At 51.9% G+C, this 21,854-nt stretch overlaps 1 protein-coding gene across 7 annotated transcripts in view; it reads left to right on the plus strand.

Annotated features, from left to right (window-relative positions):
* C28H10orf71 (chromosome 28 C10orf71 homolog) overlaps positions 1-16,276 on the plus strand; it is a 51,278-nt gene extending 35,002 nt beyond the window's left edge. For 4 of the 7 annotated variants that reach the window (XM_019953719.2, XM_070782203.1, XM_019953718.2 and 1 more), the window contains 2 exons: positions 6,679-6,781; positions 11,158-16,276. In XM_019953719.2, the coding sequence (XP_019809278.2) occupies positions 11,302-15,606 (4,305 nt within the window). In that variant the 5' untranslated portion in view covers positions 6,679-6,781; positions 11,158-11,301 and the 3' untranslated portion in view covers positions 15,607-16,276. The remainder of the gene's footprint in view (positions 1-6,678; positions 6,782-11,157) is intronic. The other 3 variants (XM_070782204.1, XM_019953723.2, XM_019953720.2) reach the window with 1 other exon arrangement.
* Positions 16,277-21,854: the final 5,578 nt, after the last annotated feature.

Genomic DNA, 21,854 nt, shown 5'->3' on the forward strand with positions numbered 1-21,854 from the left:
TCAAACCAAGTGTGCGATGACCTGTGTGCACATCAAAGGTGCATTTTTCATGGTTAAGAGGCACTGCCCAATGGAAACCAGTCCAAGGCCGTCTAAGTGCAGCCTAGCGCCATCCCTCGGTTCGTCCAGCTCTGCAAGGAGAGGGCGCAGGTCAGCCCTGCCTGGGCTGGATCTCCAGCTCTAGAACCCAGAGGAGTGAACAAGGACTGAGTGGATGGATGTGGGAACAAGGTTCAAATGTGGCTTCTGAGAGTCCATGTCGACCTCTACTAGAATATACATGATCTTGAAGTTTCTGATGTCCAAAAGTCCAGAGGAGTTATAAGAAGAGAGCAATCGTTGCCTTGGGAACTAGCTAGGGAGGAATCATCAAAGGCCAGACTGCAGGGCCCTGGAGCCAAAGGCGGGTGTGATACAGCTCCAGCGATCTGTATGGGACAAGCTACCCAGGGAGCCTCAGTTCCAGCCAAAAGGAAAAAAGAGGACAGGGAGATGGCAGGAGCGGTCCTGCCACCCCGTAGACACTTGACACAGATCTACACCCCTTTCCAACCAGGAAGTTGATTTTGCTATGTAAAACGTAGGACATAGACAAGGACATTCCTCTGAAACAGGAAGACTGTTAAAAAATACACAGAGAGGTCAGGAGCTTGCCCCGAGAATGGCCAGCAGGCACTGCCCAGTGTGAAGTGGTGGAGGCTATGTGTACAACATCTGTGATTCACAAGCTGGAGGAAGCCAACTGTCATGGTTCACTATACTGAACTGCTCCTCAAGGCAACCCCGAGTCAATGTCTCAGAAAACCACCCAGAAAGAAGATCGAGAAGAATCAATTCCAACCTGTTAGGGCCTCTGGGTGTGATAAAGCCAACCCCTGTCATTTCCACTGGCTTCCTGCTTCCCCCTTTACTGAAAACTGAAAACACCATTCAATTAAGGTAATTAAATCCACCCAAAGAGCTCAAGCTCAAAAACCACACTACAGGCAAGTGGTCAAACCCAGCAGCCAAGCAAACCCCAGCGGCTTCCTGTGCAATCATGGGAGGGACACGAGGATAAGGGAAGGGCCTGCCTCGCAGCCGGAGAGCAACCCTCCCAGCTCTCAAGGACCAGAGCCTCCCCAGACAGGAGGGAGCCTGTGCCAACCCGCCGAATGGTCACTTCTGCTCCTGTTGTTGTCATGAAAAACTGGGCTGTGAAGTTCTTAGGAGGTGAACAGAATGATAAACCATCCTTTTCTCCATGGATCCTCAATTCTCCCTTGAGCTCCAGTCCAGGAGCCGGGCCACGCCCTTCTGTGCCTGAGCCCAGTGATCAGAGGGGCCAGGGCTTCATGCTGGAGAAAGTGTGGGGTGGTCAGGCGGTGAACCCGAGCTGAATCCCAATCCCAGTTCTCTTTTTTACATGCTGTGACACTGAGCAGTATCTGTACCTCTCCGTGCCTTTCTTTCTCTGCCTAGAAAATGGTGCTAATAAAGACCTGTTGAACCCATTCCATCAGGGTCACAAGAATCAAACGTGATTATGGATCCCAGAGTGTGTCCTGAACTGCAGAGTAACACGCAGCGATGAGTCATCCCAGGATTGACTCACCGGACTGGCTTCCTCTGACTGTGATCCACTTTGGGTACTAAAAGCTGGTGAGGACCTCAGGTTGCCAGATGAAAAAACAAGACGTCCAGTGCAATTTGAATTTCAGATAAATACAGGGTATCTATTTTTAACATAAACATGGGATGATTAATTTTATAGAGAAATTTGACTAATATAAAGTATGGCCCAAATATAGGACATACTTATACTAAAATATGTTCATTGTTCTATCTGAAATTCAGATTTCTCTGAGTGTTCTGCATTTTTAATTTGCTCAATCTGGCAACCCAGCCATGTCAGACCACCAACTGAGACCTCCCTTGCCGCGTCTCGACTCCAAGCCCAGCCAGGCTGGGGTCCCAGGCCCACCGCTGTCACTCGGCAACGGTGCGACGCGGAGTATTCCGAGGCTCTGTTATCTCAGAACTGACTGTGCAGCCACGTGGAGGAGTGAGGGGCTGGGGCCTCCCGGGGCAGTCTGCTGGGGTTCTGTGGGCCCGCCACGCCCGCTAGCCCTGAGCAGCTGCGTGCGGCAGTCTGGACCAGGGTCTGTAGGGGGCGCCAGCAGGCTCCCTTTCCCTGGCCACTTCTGTCCTCAGAGCCCGGTGGGGTGTAAGGTGGGGCTGCCTGACCCGTCAGGCCTGGGCTGGCTGCGGGCCAGGAGTCCCGTGAGAGACCAGGAGAGCGTGAGGCACCAGAGCTTTCGGCTCTGCGTTCCCAGGCCGCACACTCGCCGCAAACCTCTGTCATCACGTCCTTCTGGCCCAAGAAGCGTACTCAGCAGCAGCAGCTGAGAGCCTTGACGAATGGCCACCGTGACACAGGCACCCTGTCAGTCAGAGAGGAACCAGCCGGGGACCTCACCCCCAAGGAGCTCAGAGCTTGGTTGGGAAGATGGATTCATATCAGATAAAGTGGAATAATGCAGTGACTTTTTTTTTTTAGAATTCTATAAGGAATAGGGGAAGAGAGGAGGAAATGGTCAGGAACTGGTGAATGGGGAACAGAGAGACACATTCCAGGCAGAGGGACTACCGCCCCAAGGAAGTAAGCCAGGACCAACCCCGAGGAAGTAAGCCCAGGGCACCGCAGGCCTGGCGGGAACGGGAGTGAGGGAACTGCTGGCTCGCCCGCCTAGAGGGCCTTGAATGTGAGACACTCGAGAAAGAACGAGAGAGAGAAAAAATGATATCTGTGCAAAATGACTTATTCCGGTCCACAGTAGTTCCGCAGCATCATTCAGGATGATGTGGGGAAAAGCATCACTTGAGAAAACATTTTGGAAGAGTCAGAATTTAGTAACAATCATGCAAAGGCTATTTCATTGCTCACGGTGAGAAAAAGCTGATTCATGGGGATGCTCCCACAGATCTGGCTTCTTTGACATATTTTAGTTCAAAAAGATGATCCTTGCAATGAAAAGAGGACGAAACACTTCTTCGAGTACAGTTCTCCCTGCCTCTGGCTGCAGCAGCAGTGCGTGCGCGCCCCCGTCTGCTCCATGCACGTCTTCTCTGTGGTTGTATCACCTCAGCCTTCGGCCCCTCCCTGAAGGCTGAACTGGAAAACCCCACCGATGCCTTCCTGCTGGGGACCCCATTTCCCCTTTTGTGCTCTGGTGCTTTGCAGGACCCATGCCCAGTGTCCAGCATCTGCAGATGGAGTGTTAGGAGAGCAGTTCTCAGAAGTCTGTCTAGGCTCCAGGGTTGCCTGTATAAGGGCAGATGCCAACGCTCCACCTGCTGACACCCAAAATTTAGGCATCGTCTCAGCTAATGACCATTTGCAATGTGTCTGTAATCAACACCACAGTTAACGTATGCAACAATCATTTTCTGGACGCTAACCCTCCAGAGAGATTCAAAACCGTTCCCCAATGTGGAGCACTGAGTGCGGTTAGAGACTCTGACAAACAGGAAAATGGCAAAGTTGTGAAGTCACTTATTTCTCCCTGATGTAAATGCTAGCATACATTCAGCCTGAAACTCAGCCCTAACTTCACTGGCATATGCCGTGGTGTGAGTGAACACCTGCCAGCCAGCCTGTGGGCCAGCATAAGGATGATCTGCTCAGCCTGCTTCCAGCTCCCACCACAGGCAGATTTTAAATCTTTTAGGGCTTGGAATCAAAAGGAAAAATTAAAGTCACCTGGGTTCAAATTCACTAATTTGAAATTTGTGATAATTCTAGAAATACTGGACTATAAGTCACTTTCAGTAATGTCCCACTAAGCCAGTCAGTAGTGCGAATAATATCATGACAGAAGCCGAGGGATTTGCTCATTTGTAAACAGATATTTCTGTGCTATGCACTGTGCCACAAGGGGAGATAGCCTGAGAGCCAGATAGACAGGGGCCCCTGCCACAGTGAGGCGTCCAGCCTGGCAGGAAAGACAAGCGTTCCACAGTCATCCAGTTAAATACATAATTACAATTATAATAAGTACTTCAGAGGAGAGGGGTATAGCGTGGTGCGAAAGCAGACAGCAGAGAGACTTAGCCTGAGGAATCTGCCTTATTGAAGGGGCTTGTGAGGTGGGTTCTGAAGTATGCATAGGAGTTACGCAGTTAACAGGAGAAAGGTGGAGTCAAAGAACTCTAAGCAGAGGGAACAACCTGTGCAAAGACCCTGAGGCAGGAGGTAGCATGGCATATCAAAGAAGCTGGTAAAAGTCCAGGGTGGCTGGAAAGCCAAGCATGAAGAGAAAAATAGTCCAAGATAAGGATGGAAAGGGAGACTTGTTTAAGGAGATTGATTTTCCTTCTTTCAAACTGGGAAGTCATTAGGCAGTTCTAAACTAGAGGTTGACATGAACAGGTTTGTTCTTTAAAAGCTGCTTCTGGGAGTGGTGCAGAGAATGACAATGGGCTCCTGCCATCACCAAAGGGAGACGTGACAGCAGCTGAGGCCACACGGGGACCATGGCGATGGGAATCATGTGCAGCGGGTAAGAGGCCTTTCAGAGATGAGACTTGTGGGACCTGGAAATGGCTCGGTTTAGGGAAGGCATGGAAGAGGGAGAGGGAGCAGTCACAGGGAGTCAGATTTCCGAGCCCCTCAAAGGAAGAACTGGCCTGTGGAAAGGTCGTGGGTTCCATATTAAGTGTGTGAGCCTGTGGAGCTGTTCAGGGGACAGATGGAGACAGAGGCTGGGCCCAGACAGGTGACCTGGCCTGGACATGCCATCAATGCATGGAAGCTCGTGGCAACCACGAGTGTGGCTAAAATCCCCTGGTGAGCCCATCAAGGGAGAGGAGAAGAGGTCCCGGGGCCAGGTGCAGGGGAAATCCAACCGTCCAGGAGAGGAAGATAAGGGATGAACCATTAGGCTGAGATGTAAAGTATGTACATCTCCCAAATCAAGATGGGAGAGCTTCCCAGGAAGATAGTGGCCAACGGTCTTGATTGCACCTTAGAAGTTAAGTCAGATGAGGAGCCAAGTTCCCCCTTGGGCAATCCCTTGGGGAAGGGGAGACTAAAGGCAGAGTAAACGAGTCAAGGGAATAATAGGGGGTGAGGAGTCAGGAAGCATTCAAAAGAACAAATTGATTTTGAAGGCATAGACATAAATAGGAACTTACCACACCATGAATAAATATTCATTCTTGTTTCTATATATTCATCAAGGCAGATTCCAAGGCCTTGTTTACAGCATGATTTGAGAGTATGCTGTTTTGCCTTATTTGTGTTGCCTGAGGGAAACTGCACTCTTTCACCTGGAAAATGCTCTTATGAGCCAGACTTTTCAGCCACTGAGGTTGGCTTCCTTCAAACAGTCGAAAGCAGGGAGGAGGATGGTTTTGTGCTGGCCTCTGAAAAATGTGTTTCAGCAGCAATGACAGTGAGTCTGTGACCCCCAGCACAGAGCGATGGCTCCCTAAATGTCCACAGAATAAAGGGCAGCATGGCCTTCTGCACCTCTGTCTTGTCCATACGTGACATGCACTGATTTTACCCTCATCCCGAAGTTGCACCCAGGGGAAGCTGCAGACAGGAGTGTGCTCTCTAGTTAGTGACACAAATCTGAGCTTTCCAAACCACCTTAAGACCCAAGGCCACGGGTCCTGCTCAATAGAACTTCTCTCTCTCTCTCTCTCTCGTTTCTTTTCTGTGTCTGCTAGCCCTCCATCAAAATTCAAATTGAAGACACCCAATTCAGAGCATTGCCACAAACATTTATCTGGCTTCTGTGTTGGTATGTTTGGTACATGAGAGCAAATAAGACTCCCTTCCTGGACTCATGGAATTTTCTAACTGAGGAGCGAATGAAGCAACCATCATTCCTACGACACATGGGTTATGATGGGTGACAGTATGGCATGAGCTATGGAAAAGGTGAACCCAGAGCGTGGTCAGGACACGAAGGATGGCCTCGGTATCGGGGAGGGGGCTAACCAGATAGTGAGCAGCACAAAGTGCCTCTGGGCATCTCCAAAGACATGCGCTCCGCAAAGTTGAGCTATCATGATTATTAATATTATTAATAAACCACTGCGGACTGGATGAATATCCAGGAGCTACAAGATGAGGACAGGCTTCTGGAAGCCCCGGTGGTCTGCATTTATAGTGTGCACAGTGAATTTATTTTAACTAGTTCACACTTCACTCTGAATACTCTTAAAATCCTCCTGGGCAGCTTTTGGGTTCTTTTAGCTGTCAAAACAGATATCCAAGTCTTCTGCCAACAATGAATTGAACACTTCTTCCTTGTGAGTGGATTCAAGTTCAACCACTCTAGTTCTCTTTACTGCAAAACCTGAGTTATTAATTCACAGGGGAAAAGGGCCCTTGGGCCAATGTAACTAGCAAAAAGTGATTCACAACTAAGCCAGTCATATTAAAAATCCCAAAGGCTTGAAGCAGGTTCCTTAAGGTTTCTTGGGCCAGACACAAATTCATGATCACTGGAAGGGATATAAAACCACCTTGCCTATATTTGGAATTTTGTTGAGTTCAAATGTGAAATTAAAACTAAAATTGAAAGCCAATTGTATTACTGACATTTAAAGGTATCTTTTGCACTGAATACCTGCTTGGTTTTTTGGCCTGAGGGGTTCCAACAAGATCACTTTTCTTCTCTCTAGATGGGTAGCAATGTCAGCAAACGTCAGCGTGAAAAGAAGTTTTAAAACTACAGATCCTAAAACGCAACAAGGCAGGCACCTGCAGCTCCCACTCCTGTAGCAGGTACGGAACTAATCCAAGAGCCGGGCCCTGGACACCTCTTCAGTTTGAGTTACTCTGCTGAAGGTTCCACCGGGTATCTGGGAGATTAGCGGGTGGGAGTGGGGAAGCTGAAGCCAACTTTATGATCATCCCATTGAACCCAGGTCAGTCAAGTAAGAGTGGAAGAAAGTATCTGAATGAAGCCAGCAAGAGGGAGATCTCTTTTCTCCTGAGGCAGAAGGAATGTGGTTATTTTCTGAATACTCTAAGTACCAGTGATCAGCTTTCGTTAACTGTTTGGAATTCTGACACAAACCCTAGATCATTTTGGGTTTTTTGGTCACATGCAATAGAAACAGAAACTAGACAAATAAATCAGAAACAGATAAGTACTAAAAGGAAATAGGAACCCTTGTAGACTCAAGGTGAAGGCTGAAGTTCCAAGCCGGGAAAGGACACAAAGAAGGTGCTGCCGCTGACAAAGATGGGCAGGGAGGCTTCATCCTTACATCGCTCCAGGAGAAAGCGTGCCATAGGCTGCCTTGGGTCTCACATGCACCCTTAGCTCTGAGAGGTCTCTGCAGGCTCCTTGACTTTCAGCCCCATGAAGACTGAAGGCCAAGAGTGGAGGAAACTTCCCAAAAGGTATCAAGTGTTCTTGCTCAAAGGAGGGGATGGAAGATGAGTGTTTAAAAAATAATAAGTATCTGCTAGTAGTAGGTGGTATTTAATTGACTGGGGGTGTTTACTTAACTCTAAGATTCTAATTGGATCCCCAAGTATCCTATTTCCATGCTATTGTGGAAGTAGAGAAAGCCCAGTGTTACTGAGTTCAGTCTTATTGAGGTCAAAACCCCAGCATTCAGGATACCAGAAGACTCCCTGACTCTATTGTTAAGACCTCAAGATACAGAAAACTTGACTTACAGTGGCTGAAGCCACGGAGGGCCCCTAACTCACCCCAATAACACAGATTCCAGAGGAGGGGGTGGTTCTGGCCCAGGCTCACAGCCCTGCAGTGTCATCAAGGACTCAGGAATGTTCTTTTGTCCACCAGGTGGTCCTCAGCAAATTGACCTTGAGTCAGCATTGTTTCTCCCTCAGGGTTGCAAAGTGAACACCTCAGTGTTACAAGTTGAACTGTGTGTGTCTGTGCGTGCGTGTGTGTGTGTGTGTGTGTGTGTGTGTGTGTGAGCGCGCACTCAGTCGCTCAGTGCTGTCCAACACTCTGCGATCCCATGGACTGTAGCCTATCAGGCTTGTCTGTCCATGAAATTCTCCAGTCAAGAATACTGAAGTGGGTTGCTCTTTCCTACTCCAGGGGATCAAACGAATACAGTTTCAGGCTTCTTGTGTGCAATAAAGCGAGAAGAAAGGGCACGAAGAGAGCGGAGACGATGGGGATCGTTCCTTTGATCAGAAAGGCAATCATTTCCCCAGACGTCAGAATGCTTCCAACCCCTGTGGTCAGGAGTAGCTGTGTGGGGGTCTGAGATGATGAGCATTAGCTTCTGCAGGTTTTTGAGCCAAAGTAGACAAGGGAACAGGGGATGGGGATGGGGTGAGGTAGGCCAGGTGAGGGGGCTAGGCTGCAGCTCTCCCCTTCAAGTGCCTCCTAAACGGCACTTACTATTCTTTCTGGGGAGCAAGAGCGCAGATTTTCAAGGCACATAAGGACAGTCTTTTCCAGGGCCAGTCAGTGGCGCCTCATCAGCTCATCCAGTTTACTAGAACTTGAGGTCCTTTACTTTCTCTGGCAGCCCCAACTCAGCCCTTTCATTCATAAAAAGAAGTCAGCCTGCCCACAAATCAGCATTAGAAGCCTACCAGAGTGCTGTGGTCCAGAGACAGGAGGAGAAACCTCCGAGGAAGGCCGGCCTCTGGGATCAGATCAGTGCGGCCGGCATGGTGGCATCGGCCATAGTGGGACACCCTGTAGGTGGCCTTCTCTGAGGAGCCAGGATGGGACTTGGGACTCCCGACCTGCGGCCCTGCCACCCTGGTGGAGCATCTTCATCCTCCATCCCTAGCAGACCTGTTCAGGCCCCGTGCTTACTGTGCAGGCCGGCCAGGCTAGCAGGGCGTGCCGCCTCTCCAGCCTCCTCTGCTAACATGAGTGGGGAGGCTGTGTGAGTGTATCACCTGGCAGCTGAGGCTCACAGCACCCTGCTGGAAGTTCACTGTCCAAATGCCCCCCACTGGAGCCCAGTCTAGGGTCCATACCTGGTATTTTATCTAACGTTTGACATACTCGCCCCGGCCCTGGCCAGGCCTGCTCTAGGCTTCGGAGGTATGTACCCCTGGTAGTGATCAGGCTCCCCGTCAGGAAGCAGCATCCTCGCGAAGAATCCAGGAGGGAATGCAGTGAACCACCTCACGCATGTTAGGATGGCTACTGTAAAAAAAAACAACAACATCATCGACTCAGTGGACGTGAGTTTGAGCAAACTCCAGGAGAGAGTGAAGGACAGGGAAGCCTGGCGTGATGTAGTCCATGGAGTCGCAAAGAGCGGGACATAACTGAGTGACTAAACAACCGCAACCACATCTATCAGGGAAAAAAAACAAAACAGAAATTGGAAAAAAAACCAAAAATTGGAACTCCTGCTCACTGTTGGCAGGTGTACAAAATGACACAGCTCATGTGGAAAATAGTATAAAGACTCCTCAAAAAATTAAAACTAGAATGACCATGTGGCCCATCGATTCCATCTCTGAGTATGTGCCCCCCAAAACTGAAAGCAGGATCTTAAACAGACATTCAGACACCCATGTTCATAGCAGCATTATTCACAACAGCCAAAAACTGGAAGCGAACTCGGTGTCAACTGACAGATGAATGGATAAACAAAATGTGACATATGCATACAATGCAACGTTCTCTTAAAAAGGAAGGAAATTCTGACACATGTTACAGCATGGATGACCCTTGAGGATATGATGCTAAGTGAATAAATTGGTCACAAAAAGATAAATGCTGTCCGATTCCCCTCAAATTAGGTACCTTAGAGTAGTCAAATTCGTGGATACAGATAAAAGAATGGTAGTTTCTAGGGGTTTGGGGAGAAGAGAATGGGGGTTATTATTCAGTGGGTACGGAGTTCAGTTTGCAAGATGAGAAAGTTCTGCAGATGGATGGTGGTGGTGACTGCACAACAGTATGAAAGCACGTAATACTACTGAAGCGCACACTTACAATGGTTAAGAGTGAACTCTGTGTCCTGTGTACGTCACCACAATTTTAAAAGGAAGGAGAATGTAATGAAGGGGCTATAACAGAGGTGGGGCAGAAAGGGGGAGACCCCAGGAGGTGGAGTCATTCAGAAGTGATGACAGAGGTGTGGGCAGAAACGGGGAGACCCCAGGAGGTGGAGTCATTCGGGAAGTGACAGCCGGGTAAGGGCAGCAGGGAGAATCAGAGCCCGGGGAGGGGCCGTAGTTAGAGAAGACTGCAGTACTGCCCGGATCCCACCCACAGTCAGAGCAGGAAGCAAGCAGAGGGACGGAAATGCCTGGCCTGCTGGGTCCCCCTCAGTCCAGGCTCCTACCAGCACCTCCCTCTGGCCACACCCAAGGGCACGTTGGAGAGCGAAGGATCCCAGGCGAGGCAGGCTGTAGGGTCTGTGCCCGCTTGGGGTGGCTCTGGGACCAGGGCAGTCAGCAAGCAGACAGTCTAGTGGCTCCTGAGCACCTGGTTCTTATAGGCTAAGCGGAGGCTGGTCAAGAAAGAAGTGCATTTTATTTTAGATTGTGCTCGGGACCACAGAGGAAATAAACCGGGCACTGTGACAGGTGGCGAGGAGGAAACATGGAATGCCAGGGAAGCTCTCTGCAAAAATGACACATCTGCACTTGAGGCACTGTATTAGTCAGGGTTCTCCAGAGGAACAGAACCAATACACACATATACACATGCATAAATGCACACACACACACACACACACACACATATCCTATTATTTATATATATACACACACACACACACCCATGTGTATATATGTATGTATATGCACATGGAGGGAGAAAGAGCTTACTGTAAGCAACTGGCTCATGTCACAATGGGGCTGGCAAGTCTACTATCTGCAGGCAGGCCAACACGCTGGACACCTGAGGGGGAGTTGATGTTGCAAGTCCTGTCCAAAGCCTAGAAGTAGGATTGCCTACTGCTCAGGGCTTCTCAGCCTTGTGGACAAGGCCCACTCACATTGTGGGCCTTTAAAGCAGTATAAACTGCTTCACTGGCATTTGGCCAAAACCTGGGCATCGTGGTCCAGCCAGGCTGACACGTAAAAACAACCATCACAGGCACCCTTGCCCACCCACAGCGGCGTGTCATCTTATATGATGCCACTAAGTTGGGTATCATATTCATACCCTGCACTTCTTTCCTTTGCAGAGAAAAAGAAATTCCCACTTTGCAATTGCATCTGATCATCAGGAAGCTCTAGTTTTGTGGGAAGAGAGCTGCATCCAACCCTTCTGAAATCATCCCCAGAGGCACCCACTGGCTGACAGGGACAGGCTTGCTGGCTGGCGGACGATGCAGGGCAGCAAGAAGTGCATGGACGGCTTCAGTGACTCCTCAAGCATTGGCAGTGTGCTGGACGATGCAGACAAGGAGGTGAGCAGCCTCACGGACCGCGCGTTCCGGAGCTTGTGCATCTCAGAGGACGCATCCTTCCATGACTCCGACCTGGCCCTGTCCCCGGATATCACCCGCCAGGTGTTTGGGAATTTTCACCAGGGGACGGTGAGCCACACACACAGGAAAAGCGGCATCTGGAGTCAGTTACCATCCCAAGGCACTGAGCATGCAGGCTGGGCGGCCACATTCCAACAGCTGCCCAAGTATGTTCAAGGGGAGGAAAAGTACCCCAAAAGCAGCTCCCCACTGACACCAGCCCAGAGGCGACTGGAAGTGCCAGTTTCTGGCCTGAGGAGCAGCAACAAGCCTATTTCCAAAGTGTCATCTCTGATCAAATCTTTCGACAGGACCGAGAGCCAGCGCTGTGACAGCGGGCCTCCTACCAGCAAGCCCCCAGCTCTCAAAAATCCCCCCAAATTTGCCCCTCTTCCGGAAAGTGGCGTCAACTTCTGCTTCGATTCTGCCTTTCTGACTGTCAGGAGGGTGCCTGCCGAAGTCTCCAGCACCCATCAGGCCAGCCACCAGCCTGGCCGGAAGCACGGGGAGCAGGAAGCCCCCAAGAATCCTGAAATGGCCAGTCACGGCCCCAACAGCTTCCTCCCAACATCTGAACATGCAGCCAATTCATTCGAGCCAAAGTTCCCCTCTCCTGCCCACAAGGCGGCCACCAGTGAGCCTGGAAGGGGCCAGGAGTGGGCTCGCAAAGGGACCTTTCTCCATAGTGAAAACAGTGCTTTTGAGTCATGGAATGCCCACCAGCCGAGGCTACCCGAGAGAAAGGATGCTGCTGACGCTGTCCCAGAAAGCAAGGCTCTCAAGCGTTATGAGGACACGCCCTTGTTAAGAGAGCCCCCGGCATCTGAGCAAAAAACCTCCCCCTGCCATGTCCGGGCCAACTGCAGTCAGGAAGAGAACAAGATGGCTGCAGGGACTCTCTCCACATCTGGAACCTGGGTGTCGAGGGATTTGGGAGCCCAGATATTTGCTATGGAAGAAAAAGCTTCCAGCTCACAGGCTGACCCTCCTCCGTTGAAACCGACCCATGCCCCCTGGAGGAAACCAAAGCCTGGCAAGGGAGGGAAAGACAATCTACAAGATGCTTCGGAAGAGAAGAAACAGACAAACTGGAGAGGCCCAGCCTTGTATACAAAGCACAACCCCCAGGTGCAGTTTCCAGAAAAGGATGCTCTTGATATGCCTGTGGAGCCCCACGAGCATTACGATCCTCCTTTCAACATCAGTAAGCTTCTGACCCCTGTCATACCCACCAAACAGGTCCTGGAGTCGTCTGACAGCCAGCCAGCGGAGATAACCCCTACACCCCCAGGACAGCTAAATGGATACCAAGAGAAGGATCCCAGTGATTGTCAGTCCCGGGACAGCTACAAATCTAAAGCCCCCAGCCTGCTGTTCAACCTCAAAGATGTGCGGAAGCGTGTGAAAAGCACATACAGTCCCTCGCCTCTCATGAAAGGCCCAGATGAGAAAACCAGAGGCAACCAAGAATCCCTGAGCAACGGCGGACTCCTTCCCAATGGGCTCGAGGAAAACCCTCCAGATGAGTTCTCTAAGGAGACACCAGATGACAGCCCTTCTGTGCCACTCACCAGTACCCAGAAGGACCCCAAAGCTGACCCTGATGCAGCCTCTGCAGACACCTACCTAACTCCCACCTCACCATCAATTATCACCAAAGCCCCCTTCTGTGTCAACGGCGAGGCTGCCAACAGGAACAACTATGAGAAGGATGATACCAATGGAGAATCAGAGATGCATGATGCCAGGCCCAGCTGGCGTTCAGACTCCAGGCAACGCCTCCACAGGAAACATCTGTCCCTGAAGCTTTGCAGCGAAGACCCTGAGGCAGGGAAGGCTGCAGAGACCCAAAAGACCTCCGGCCTAGAGAATGGATTCTTGAGATCCATCTCTCAAGAGACAGAACCCGAGAGACAGGCAGGACTTCAGAATCCAAACTTCAACCCGAAATTCTCCCCAGGGCCCCTTTCTCCCGAGGAGGAAGATGTGTTTTATAGCGACAGCCAGTCTGATTTTATGCCAGGCCTCAAAAGTAAGGCCAAATTCAGCACCAGCTCTTCGGATCAGTCCTTTGCCTCGTTTGAGGATCAGCAGAAGACGTGGTTCGCGGAGACCCAGCAGGAAGACGGCAGGAACAACATGAATGCAGGTGACGGTTGGAAGGATGAGCAGGAGAAAGTGATGGAGGAAGATGAGCTAGAGTACGGTGCCGTGAGTAATGGGAATGCGTGCGTGGAGGAGCACAGCAAGCGGGAATCCTTGCCAGAAGAAGAAAGTTTGCCAGGAGGTAGCCCCAGGAAGGCGCCGAGGGAGGAAGCTGATTTCAGACGCACTGGGACCGGGGGAAGTAAGTCAGACACAGCTCTGCCACATGCCGGAGGCCTCGCCCCTTCACCAGGTTCCACTTCAAACAAGCACATACTCTTCACAATTAAAGACAACACGCTGAGGGCCACCCCCGTGATCAAACCCATCATGCTGCCCCTCTTGAGGTCCGTGTCCTCGGAGTCCCCACTGGGCAGTGGCCACAAAGAAGAAGAACTGCCAAGGCCAGGCTGGGGCGGGGATGCTGGTCTCTGTGCCCCTGAGAGCCAGGAAATGCCCAGCACGCTGACACCCACCAGTGCCCGGGGCACACACGTGAAGGGCGTGGCCTGTGAGGGGCTGGAGGGCCAAGAGAGGGTGCCCAGCGCCACCAGGCCGGAGGCCTCCCAGGCAGCCCCAAAGTGGCATGTTCCATCTTCTCCACTCACAGGAGAGGGCCAGGGGCTGAAGCCACCCCAAAAGGCCACACAGAAAGTTACGGTGAACAACTGCAAGAGCGGTTCCACAGACCCGGTGAAGCTGGACGCTCCAAGGTGCATCCCCACCATAACTTTGCCGGAAGATGACCCAGAAGACCAGCTACCCCCACAGCAGCTGGGGGCTTTTTGGGAAGAGCAGGTGCAAGGCTTCAATAGTCACTTTTTATCGACTCCCAGAGCAGGGCCCCCGGGGAGAAGATGGGTCACCGGTGAGCTGGCGGCTTCCCCCAATGCCAGCTCCCTGGAGGAGAACAGTGCATGCTCCCCTGCTGCCAGCAGCATTTGGGACGATGCTTCCCAGGCCCTCAGTGAGCCTGGCCTGCTGCCAGGGGAGCCTCCGCGCAGCAGCCCCTGGGCCAGCCCCAGCCCTGGCAGGGTGGCCCGGAGGGAAGACCTGACGCATGCCCTTGCGTGGGAGCCTGGCTCCGACCCCCAGCTGGAGCCATCAGCCGAAGACCTCAGGACGCTTTCTCCAAGAGGCTCACTGCTGGACGTGGCCACCAGCTCGGCTAGCCTCCTGGAGAAGCCAGAGCCTCCTGCTCAGCTGGAGAGGGCGGCTGGCAAGCCACCTGCAGTCCCGCCCAAAACAGAGAAGGCCCTGCGGCGGGCAAAGAAGCTGGCAAGCAAGAGGAGAAAGATCGACCAGCCACAGGAGAAGCATGGAGAACGCCGGGAAGAAAAGCTGAACCCTGAGGACTCAGAGCGACGGCCGCTGTCCCCCGGAGAGAGGCCCCGCCCCAGGCTCCCCGTGGTCCGCGCCCTGCCCCCTCCCGCGCACCGCCACTCGGTGTCAGCCCTTTCAGAGCCAGTCCAGAGGAGGCCTGGGGGGCCCCAGTCGCTTACACCCCAGCCCCCTTACCCTGCCACCCAGAAGGTCCTCCAGGACCCCCAGTCTGGAGAGTACTTTGTCTTCGATCTGCCGCTCCAGGTGAAAATCAAGACCTTCTATGACCCAGAGACAGGCAAATACGTCAAGGTCTCCATCCCATCCTCTGAGGGGGCCTCCCCTGAGCCAACCCCGCTGGACGCCCTTGCTGCCCCCTACGTGCTGTACCCCGGCTTCCGGCCCCTGCCCGTGACGGCTCTGATGCCCCTGCGCTGCTCCTCTCAGCTCTCTGCCCCCACCTTCCTAAGGCAGCGCCCTCACACCGCAGAGGCAGCCGGCCTCAGGCCCCAGAGCGTCCACGAGGTGGGCCTGCAGCTGCCCTCTGCGGCTCCCAGCAACCCCACCCAGCCCTCTGCAGGCCAGCTCCCCGAGGGGCACCCCCAGAGTGCAGGGCAGGAGGGGGGAGATGCTCCAAGCCTGGGCATCATCCCCACCAACGACCTAGAGGACTTTGCCACAGAAGGCATTTCTTGAGCATCGTAGTGGACAAACCAGCCCCCGGCCCCACAACAAAACCAGAAAAGCTACTTCCCTCTCCCCCTGAACAATCACACACACACATACACACATCAACTCATACTCAGCCATTTGAGATCCCTAAAATTTGTGAGGAAGCTGGGATCCTGAGCAAACCCAACCTGAGGGGCTCGCCTCCCTGGGAGGGCGCTGCTCTGCTCACATAAAGAGTCCCTTCAGAGCTCCTGGATCCCGGACCCACTCCTCTTCCTTTCTCCCTCCCTCCTTGCCTCCCTGTCCTTCTCCCCTGACCCTAGCACCCATGTGTATCCAGCCTGATTCCTAACAAGCCTTCCCTTCAGCATCCCATCCACTCCTCCTCAAGGGCCGGCTCACAGCCTGAGCACAGCTAAGGCCCCCAGAAACGCTGTACCCTGCTGAGCCCTGGCTGGCAACACACCGCCCAGCATATCCCCTTCTAGGTCAGGTCATACAGGGCCCACCCCACCCTCGCTCAGACCCAGCAGCTCTTCCGGCTCACCTTAGGGGGGAAATGGCTGAGAAGCAACCCAAGGCAATCTTGCAGAAATATTTATTTGAATAGAATGGGTTTTCTTTACTGAAGAAACTTTCCTCTGAAGGCTATTTTCTGATCATCTTGTAAAAAGTGAAACAAGTTTGCAGATGAGGTGTTGTCCCTGGACTCTTATCTTTCTTCTGTGGCAGAGACGGGTCTGTGCTGGTGAGTAAACAGTCATGCCCTCCAGGTTTGCCATCATGATTGGGCAGCTACCCAGGGTCTCCACTCGGAGCAGAGTGGCCTCAGCACTCACCCACCACAGTCCCTGTGTCCCTGCCTTCTTGGGCCAGGCTCTCCCCTAGCACTGGGCAGCAAAGATGAGGGAGACCCTACCCGCCATCAAGGATGACTGGGACCCAAGTCAGGCCCTGACAGTCCCGATGTAATCACTGGTACCTGTGCCGTGTGCTCAAAAGGAGATCACACTCCTCCCGAGTCCCTCTGGGATTTGGAGGAAAGACTCTGAATCAATTCAGGGTAACAGGGTGCAGCAACCGCCTCTGCACCGCTGAGAGCAGTGAGGGTCTGTAAGCCGATGCCCACTGTGGACAACGTGTTGGGAAAGAATCAGGCCAGCCTCGTGGGCCTCTCCCTGGGGCTTCCGCGGAAGCTTCTTAATTTTTGTGCTGTGGGAAAGACGGGGGCTAGAGTGCCTTCGTTCTCGTTTAGAAGGGGCAGCTGTCGGGACAGCTGTCGGGACAGCACTGCTCACGTCCCAGGGGACCACACAGACTGCATTGCCCTGGACCCTTTAGCAAACATGCCATTTCTAGGCTGGGAAGACGGGGAGGCCCCCAGCTCACCGTGTCCCAGACTCACACAGATACTGGGTCTTTAAACATATTCTGGGTTGTGATTTGGACTTAGAGTTTTATATACCTGCTTGTTTTCCACAAAAGTACAATCGCACCTGAATTTCATTGTGAAAATGCTCCACAAGTCCCCGGCCCCAGCCCAATGCCAGGAGTCTTGTCTACACCTGTGAGTCAGCTGGTTGGTTAGCCGGGAACTCAGGCAGGCCGTTGTCTGAGAAATCCGGTTCCCACGAGTCACTCACTGGGATGCCAGTGAAGAGAACAAAGTTGCAATCTTGGCTCTGCCAACAAATCACAAGCATGCTCTCACTTGTTTTCCGTCTTACTCAAACAGGAAAGATAGTATCTCATTTCAAAATTCTTAGGACCCAGGAAAAGAATTACCTAACAAGAGTCCCCCACTTAAAAAATAACCATAGTTACAGTAACCATGTCCCCACAAAGAAAAATGTACTTTATATAAGGAGAGTTCAAATTTGGGCACCGGGCTTCCCCAGTGGCTCAGTGGTAAAGAATCCTCCTGCAAAGCAGGAGATGTGCGAGATGCCGGTTTGATCCCTGCATTGAGAAGGTCCTCTAACAGAGGGCACGGCAACCCACTCCAGTATTCCTGCCTGGAGACCCCCATGCACAGAGGAGACTGGCGGGCGACAGTCCGTAGGGTCAAAAGGGTTGGACACGACTGAAGCAACTGAACGCAGACACACGTTGGACTCTAGTCACTTTCTGGCCGAGGAGCAACGTGAGCAGGGCCATTGATGGAGCTGAAACCATAAAGATAGATGCTTGGAGATCAAGAGCAGCTCCCAGTCCTCTGCCCCTGTGGATGTAGAAGAGGAAAGCGTGTCTGCCCAAATGCAGCATCCACTCACAGATCTAGAGTGAGGATTCCTTCCTTGGGCATCTGGCCCCCCAGCAAGTCAGCTGGATGGAAGGCCTCCAGCACTCACAGCAAATGACCTAAGTTGCTTAGAAGCAGATAATGCCTCCGGAGACAGTGAGGACCAACTCATTTGCAGGCAGATTCCTTTCTGTTTCTGCGTGGCGGTCGGGGGCAGTTACTGCTGCCTCCTTCCTTCCTCCCCCCATCCCTCACTCTTATCCTTTTTTATTCTTTTCTTTCCTCCCTCTCATTACATTTCCAGAGATCCTGCTCTGTGCCAGGTGCTTCACTGGGCACCAAAGATACCATGACAATGAGATCTGATCTCTGTGCCAGGGAATTCAAATCTGACAGAGAAGAAAGACAAGCCCACATGGTAAGGGATTTAGCACGGTGGTCTGAAGGGCATCTGGCTCAGCCTGGAGGGAAAAGGGGACTTTTGTGGGAATGACACCTGATCTGACCCAGGAAGTACAAAGCAGTGCATCAGCTTATGAGGAAACAAGAATTTCCCCATCTTTGATCTATCAAACAAAGATAGACATGTATTAAATACTAATCCATCTGTCTTGCCATATCAAAGTGTACTGGCTTAGCTAGTTGTTCAGGGCTTCCCTGGTGGCTCAGACGGTAAAGCATCTGCCTGCAATGTGGAGACCCAGGTTCGATTCCTGGGTCGGGAAGATCACCTGGAGAAGGAAATGGCAATCCACTCCAGTACTCTTGCCTGGACAATCCCATGGACGGAGGAGCCTGGTAGGCTACAGTCCACGGGGTCGCAAAGAGTCGGACACGACTGAGCGACTTCACTTTCATTTTAGCTAGTTGTTCACTAGCATTTCTAATCAGCACGAGCACAGAACCAAGTGTAGCCTGGTAGAATAGACCTTTGCTGATATAGTTGGATGGCATCGCCAACTTGATGGACATGAGTTTGAGTAAACGCCAGGAGTTGGTGATGGACAGGGAAGCCTGGTGTGGTGCAGTCCGTGGGGTCACAGAGAGTAGGACACGACTGAGCAACTGAACTCAACTGCTTCTGAACTGACGCTTCGCTCACCTGAGTTGCCCAGAAAAAGCGCTATTTCTCCCAATCTGTTTAATAGCATAGTGGTGAGAATGGTGAACATGCTTACGGAAGCTGTAGGTAAAGGCCACGCCTGCGTCTTCTGTCTAGTGCGCTGCCCCTTTACGATGACGACGGCTCTTCCAGGCGTCTCCCAGGGAGGAACAAGAATGCGGAGCACTTTGAGTGAATGATCAAAGGTCCTAGGGCTCTTCAGTGGAGAATGACCAAGAGCTCACAATGTCCATCACACAGGCTGTGCCAGCCCCTGACAGAGGAGCCTGGAGCTTGGCCTCAGACCTCGCCACAAACCTACGAGAGGGACCATCATTAGCGTCACTGGCGAAAGGGAAGCAGAGCATGGAGATGTGGAGCAACTTCCCACAGTCAACAGCCACGGAGTGAGGAGCCCACTCACACACCCATCTCTCACCTCGGGGTGAGGAGCCCACTCACACGCCCATCTCTCACCTCGGGTGAGGAGCCCACTCACACGCCCAGCTCTCACCTCGGGTGAGGAGCCCACTCACACGCCCAGCTCTCACCTCAGGTGGGCACTCAAACCCTCAGTCATGTGTCTCTAAGTGTGGTCCACGGACCAGGAACCTCCACAAGACCAGGGCACTTGTTAGAAATCCAGAGTCTCCATCTGCATCTCCAAAAGATCCCCTAGTGATTCGTTTGCACATCAGACTTTGAGGAGTGTTAGCAGCCCCTGTCCGGCCTGGAAAGGAGAAGATTTAGGGGAACAAGTTGATGTCTTCTTGTCTTTCAATGTAACTGTGGGTGAAGGAAGAGAAAGCTACATGTCAGGGTGGGAGTTGAGGGGGTGCTGACTCACTGACTGAGAAAGGCGCCTCTAATGATGACAGCTGTCTCCACATTTGGCACGAGTAGCCTGGGGAGAACTGAGCTCAGTGTCACTAGGGATGTTCAGTAGAAGCTGATGACCCCTCTCCCAAGACTGGGATGGATGCGGAAGTCAAAAGGGACCTAATGCCAGCTTTTGAGACCCCGGGTTACATGTGGGGCTGCAGCGTGCCAGTGTCATGAATCCAAAGTCTATGCAGAGGTTGCCCACATGAAAGAATGCTTTCACTCACATGAATTCTTTCAAATGAGTGAAATAATTGCATATAAATGAGGGGAGGTCAGGGCAAAATCTGAACTCTAAGCACGTGGAAAGCCTTTCGGCCCAGATAACAGACACGCTCTCGGTGGACACAACTGTCTTATGTGGTCCTTCCACATCACTGGCGTCAGTGAAGCCCTGTCTCTGTGCTTCCTTGCACTGATACCCCGTCATGTATCTGTGTTAGGAATACATCCGAGAGCCCTCCATCCAGGGAAGTGTGATTTCAAAAGGCCTCCGCATCGCTCCTGATCCACACATGTTAACTACACTTCCACTGCCAACTTTGCCAACTTCCCAGAGGATGGATCCTCTCTGTTGGAAACCTTTTGACCAATGTTCAATATCACTAATCACTGGGGACATTCAAATGAAAGCCATAATGTGGTGTCACTTCAGACCCATTAGGAGAGTGACTATAAAATTAAAAAAACAGAAAACAAGTGTTGGTGAGGATGTGGGGAAAACTCAAGATTTTATGTATTACTGGTGGCAATGTAAAATCGTGCAGCTGCTGTGAAAGCAGTTAAGGCAGGTCCTCAAAAAGTTAAACAGAATTACTATGTCGTCTGAAAATTTCATCCCCCTGTACGAAAGAATCAAAAGTATACAGATCTCCAAGAGATATTTGCATACCCGGATTCATAGCAGCATTATTCACATTATCCAAAAAGTGGAACCAATCCAAATGCTAGTCAACAGATGCACAAACAAAATGTGATATAGACATACAACTGAGTATTATTCAGCCTTTAAAAGGAGGGAATCCTGACGCACGCTACTACACGGATAAACCTTGAGGACATTAAGCTGAGTACAACGAGCCACAGCACTTCATGGTCCCACCTTTATGAGGCACCCGAGTAGTCAGACTCCTAGAGACAGAAAGAAGAATGCCGATTGCCAGGGACTGGGGAGGGGGTGGGATGGGTGGGGAGCTGATGTTTAATGGGTACAGAGTTCCGGTTGGAAAAGGTCAAAAATGGCTAGAGTTGAATGGTGGTGAGTGTACTTAATGTACACTTAAAAGTGGTTAAAATGGCAAATCTTATCGTATTTAAATTTTGGAAAACAAAACCAAAAAAAAGCTATTGAGCAGCACAAACATCCCACTAACCCTGAGGCCCCAGCGCCGGGTTGGAGTTGGCAGAGCCAGTACACATGCCTCCACAGAGGATCGAGGAAGAGGAAGCTCCGGGGCCCTGCCTCCCAAACAGGTCCTCATCTTCCTGGCTCCCACGCTCAGCAGCCCACTCAGCAGCCCACGCTTCCCCTGGTGGCTAAGCCACAGTTCCGGTCGCCATCCCTGCTGCTCTCAGTCTCCTGCCCCCAATTCAGTCAGACCCCAAATCTGTCGACTCTACCTCCAGATATCTATCAACGCATGAGCCATCTGCACCCCACCACCCCTCACCCCCACTCAGAGCCCCCTCACTGCCACCACTCCCAACACGACTCCCTTCCAAACCACCACTCCCCTCAGGTAGCCCAAGGTCCCACCTAATACCCCAGGGCTCCCTGCTCACCCCAATAAAGAGTCGGGCTCCAGAGCAGGGTGTGCAAGGCTATCCCATGCTGCGGGACACCGTCTTTCCGGCTTCATCTCCTGCCTGTTCCTACAGCTCCCTTGGACTCCCACCACCTTGAGCTTCTGTGAGTTGGTCATATGGGCCATTCCCAGCCCCTCTGCACACTCTTTGGCCCTGCCCACCGACCTGTGCCCAGCAGAGTGGAGTTGGTGTGTGAGTTCAAGACCAAGTCAGAGAGCGCCATGCCACTTCCACAGGTCC

Source organism: Bos indicus, chromosome 28, assembly GCF_029378745.1.
Source record: "Bos indicus isolate NIAB-ARS_2022 breed Sahiwal x Tharparkar chromosome 28, NIAB-ARS_B.indTharparkar_mat_pri_1.0, whole genome shotgun sequence".
NCBI lineage: Eukaryota > Metazoa > Chordata > Mammalia > Artiodactyla > Bovidae > Bos > Bos indicus.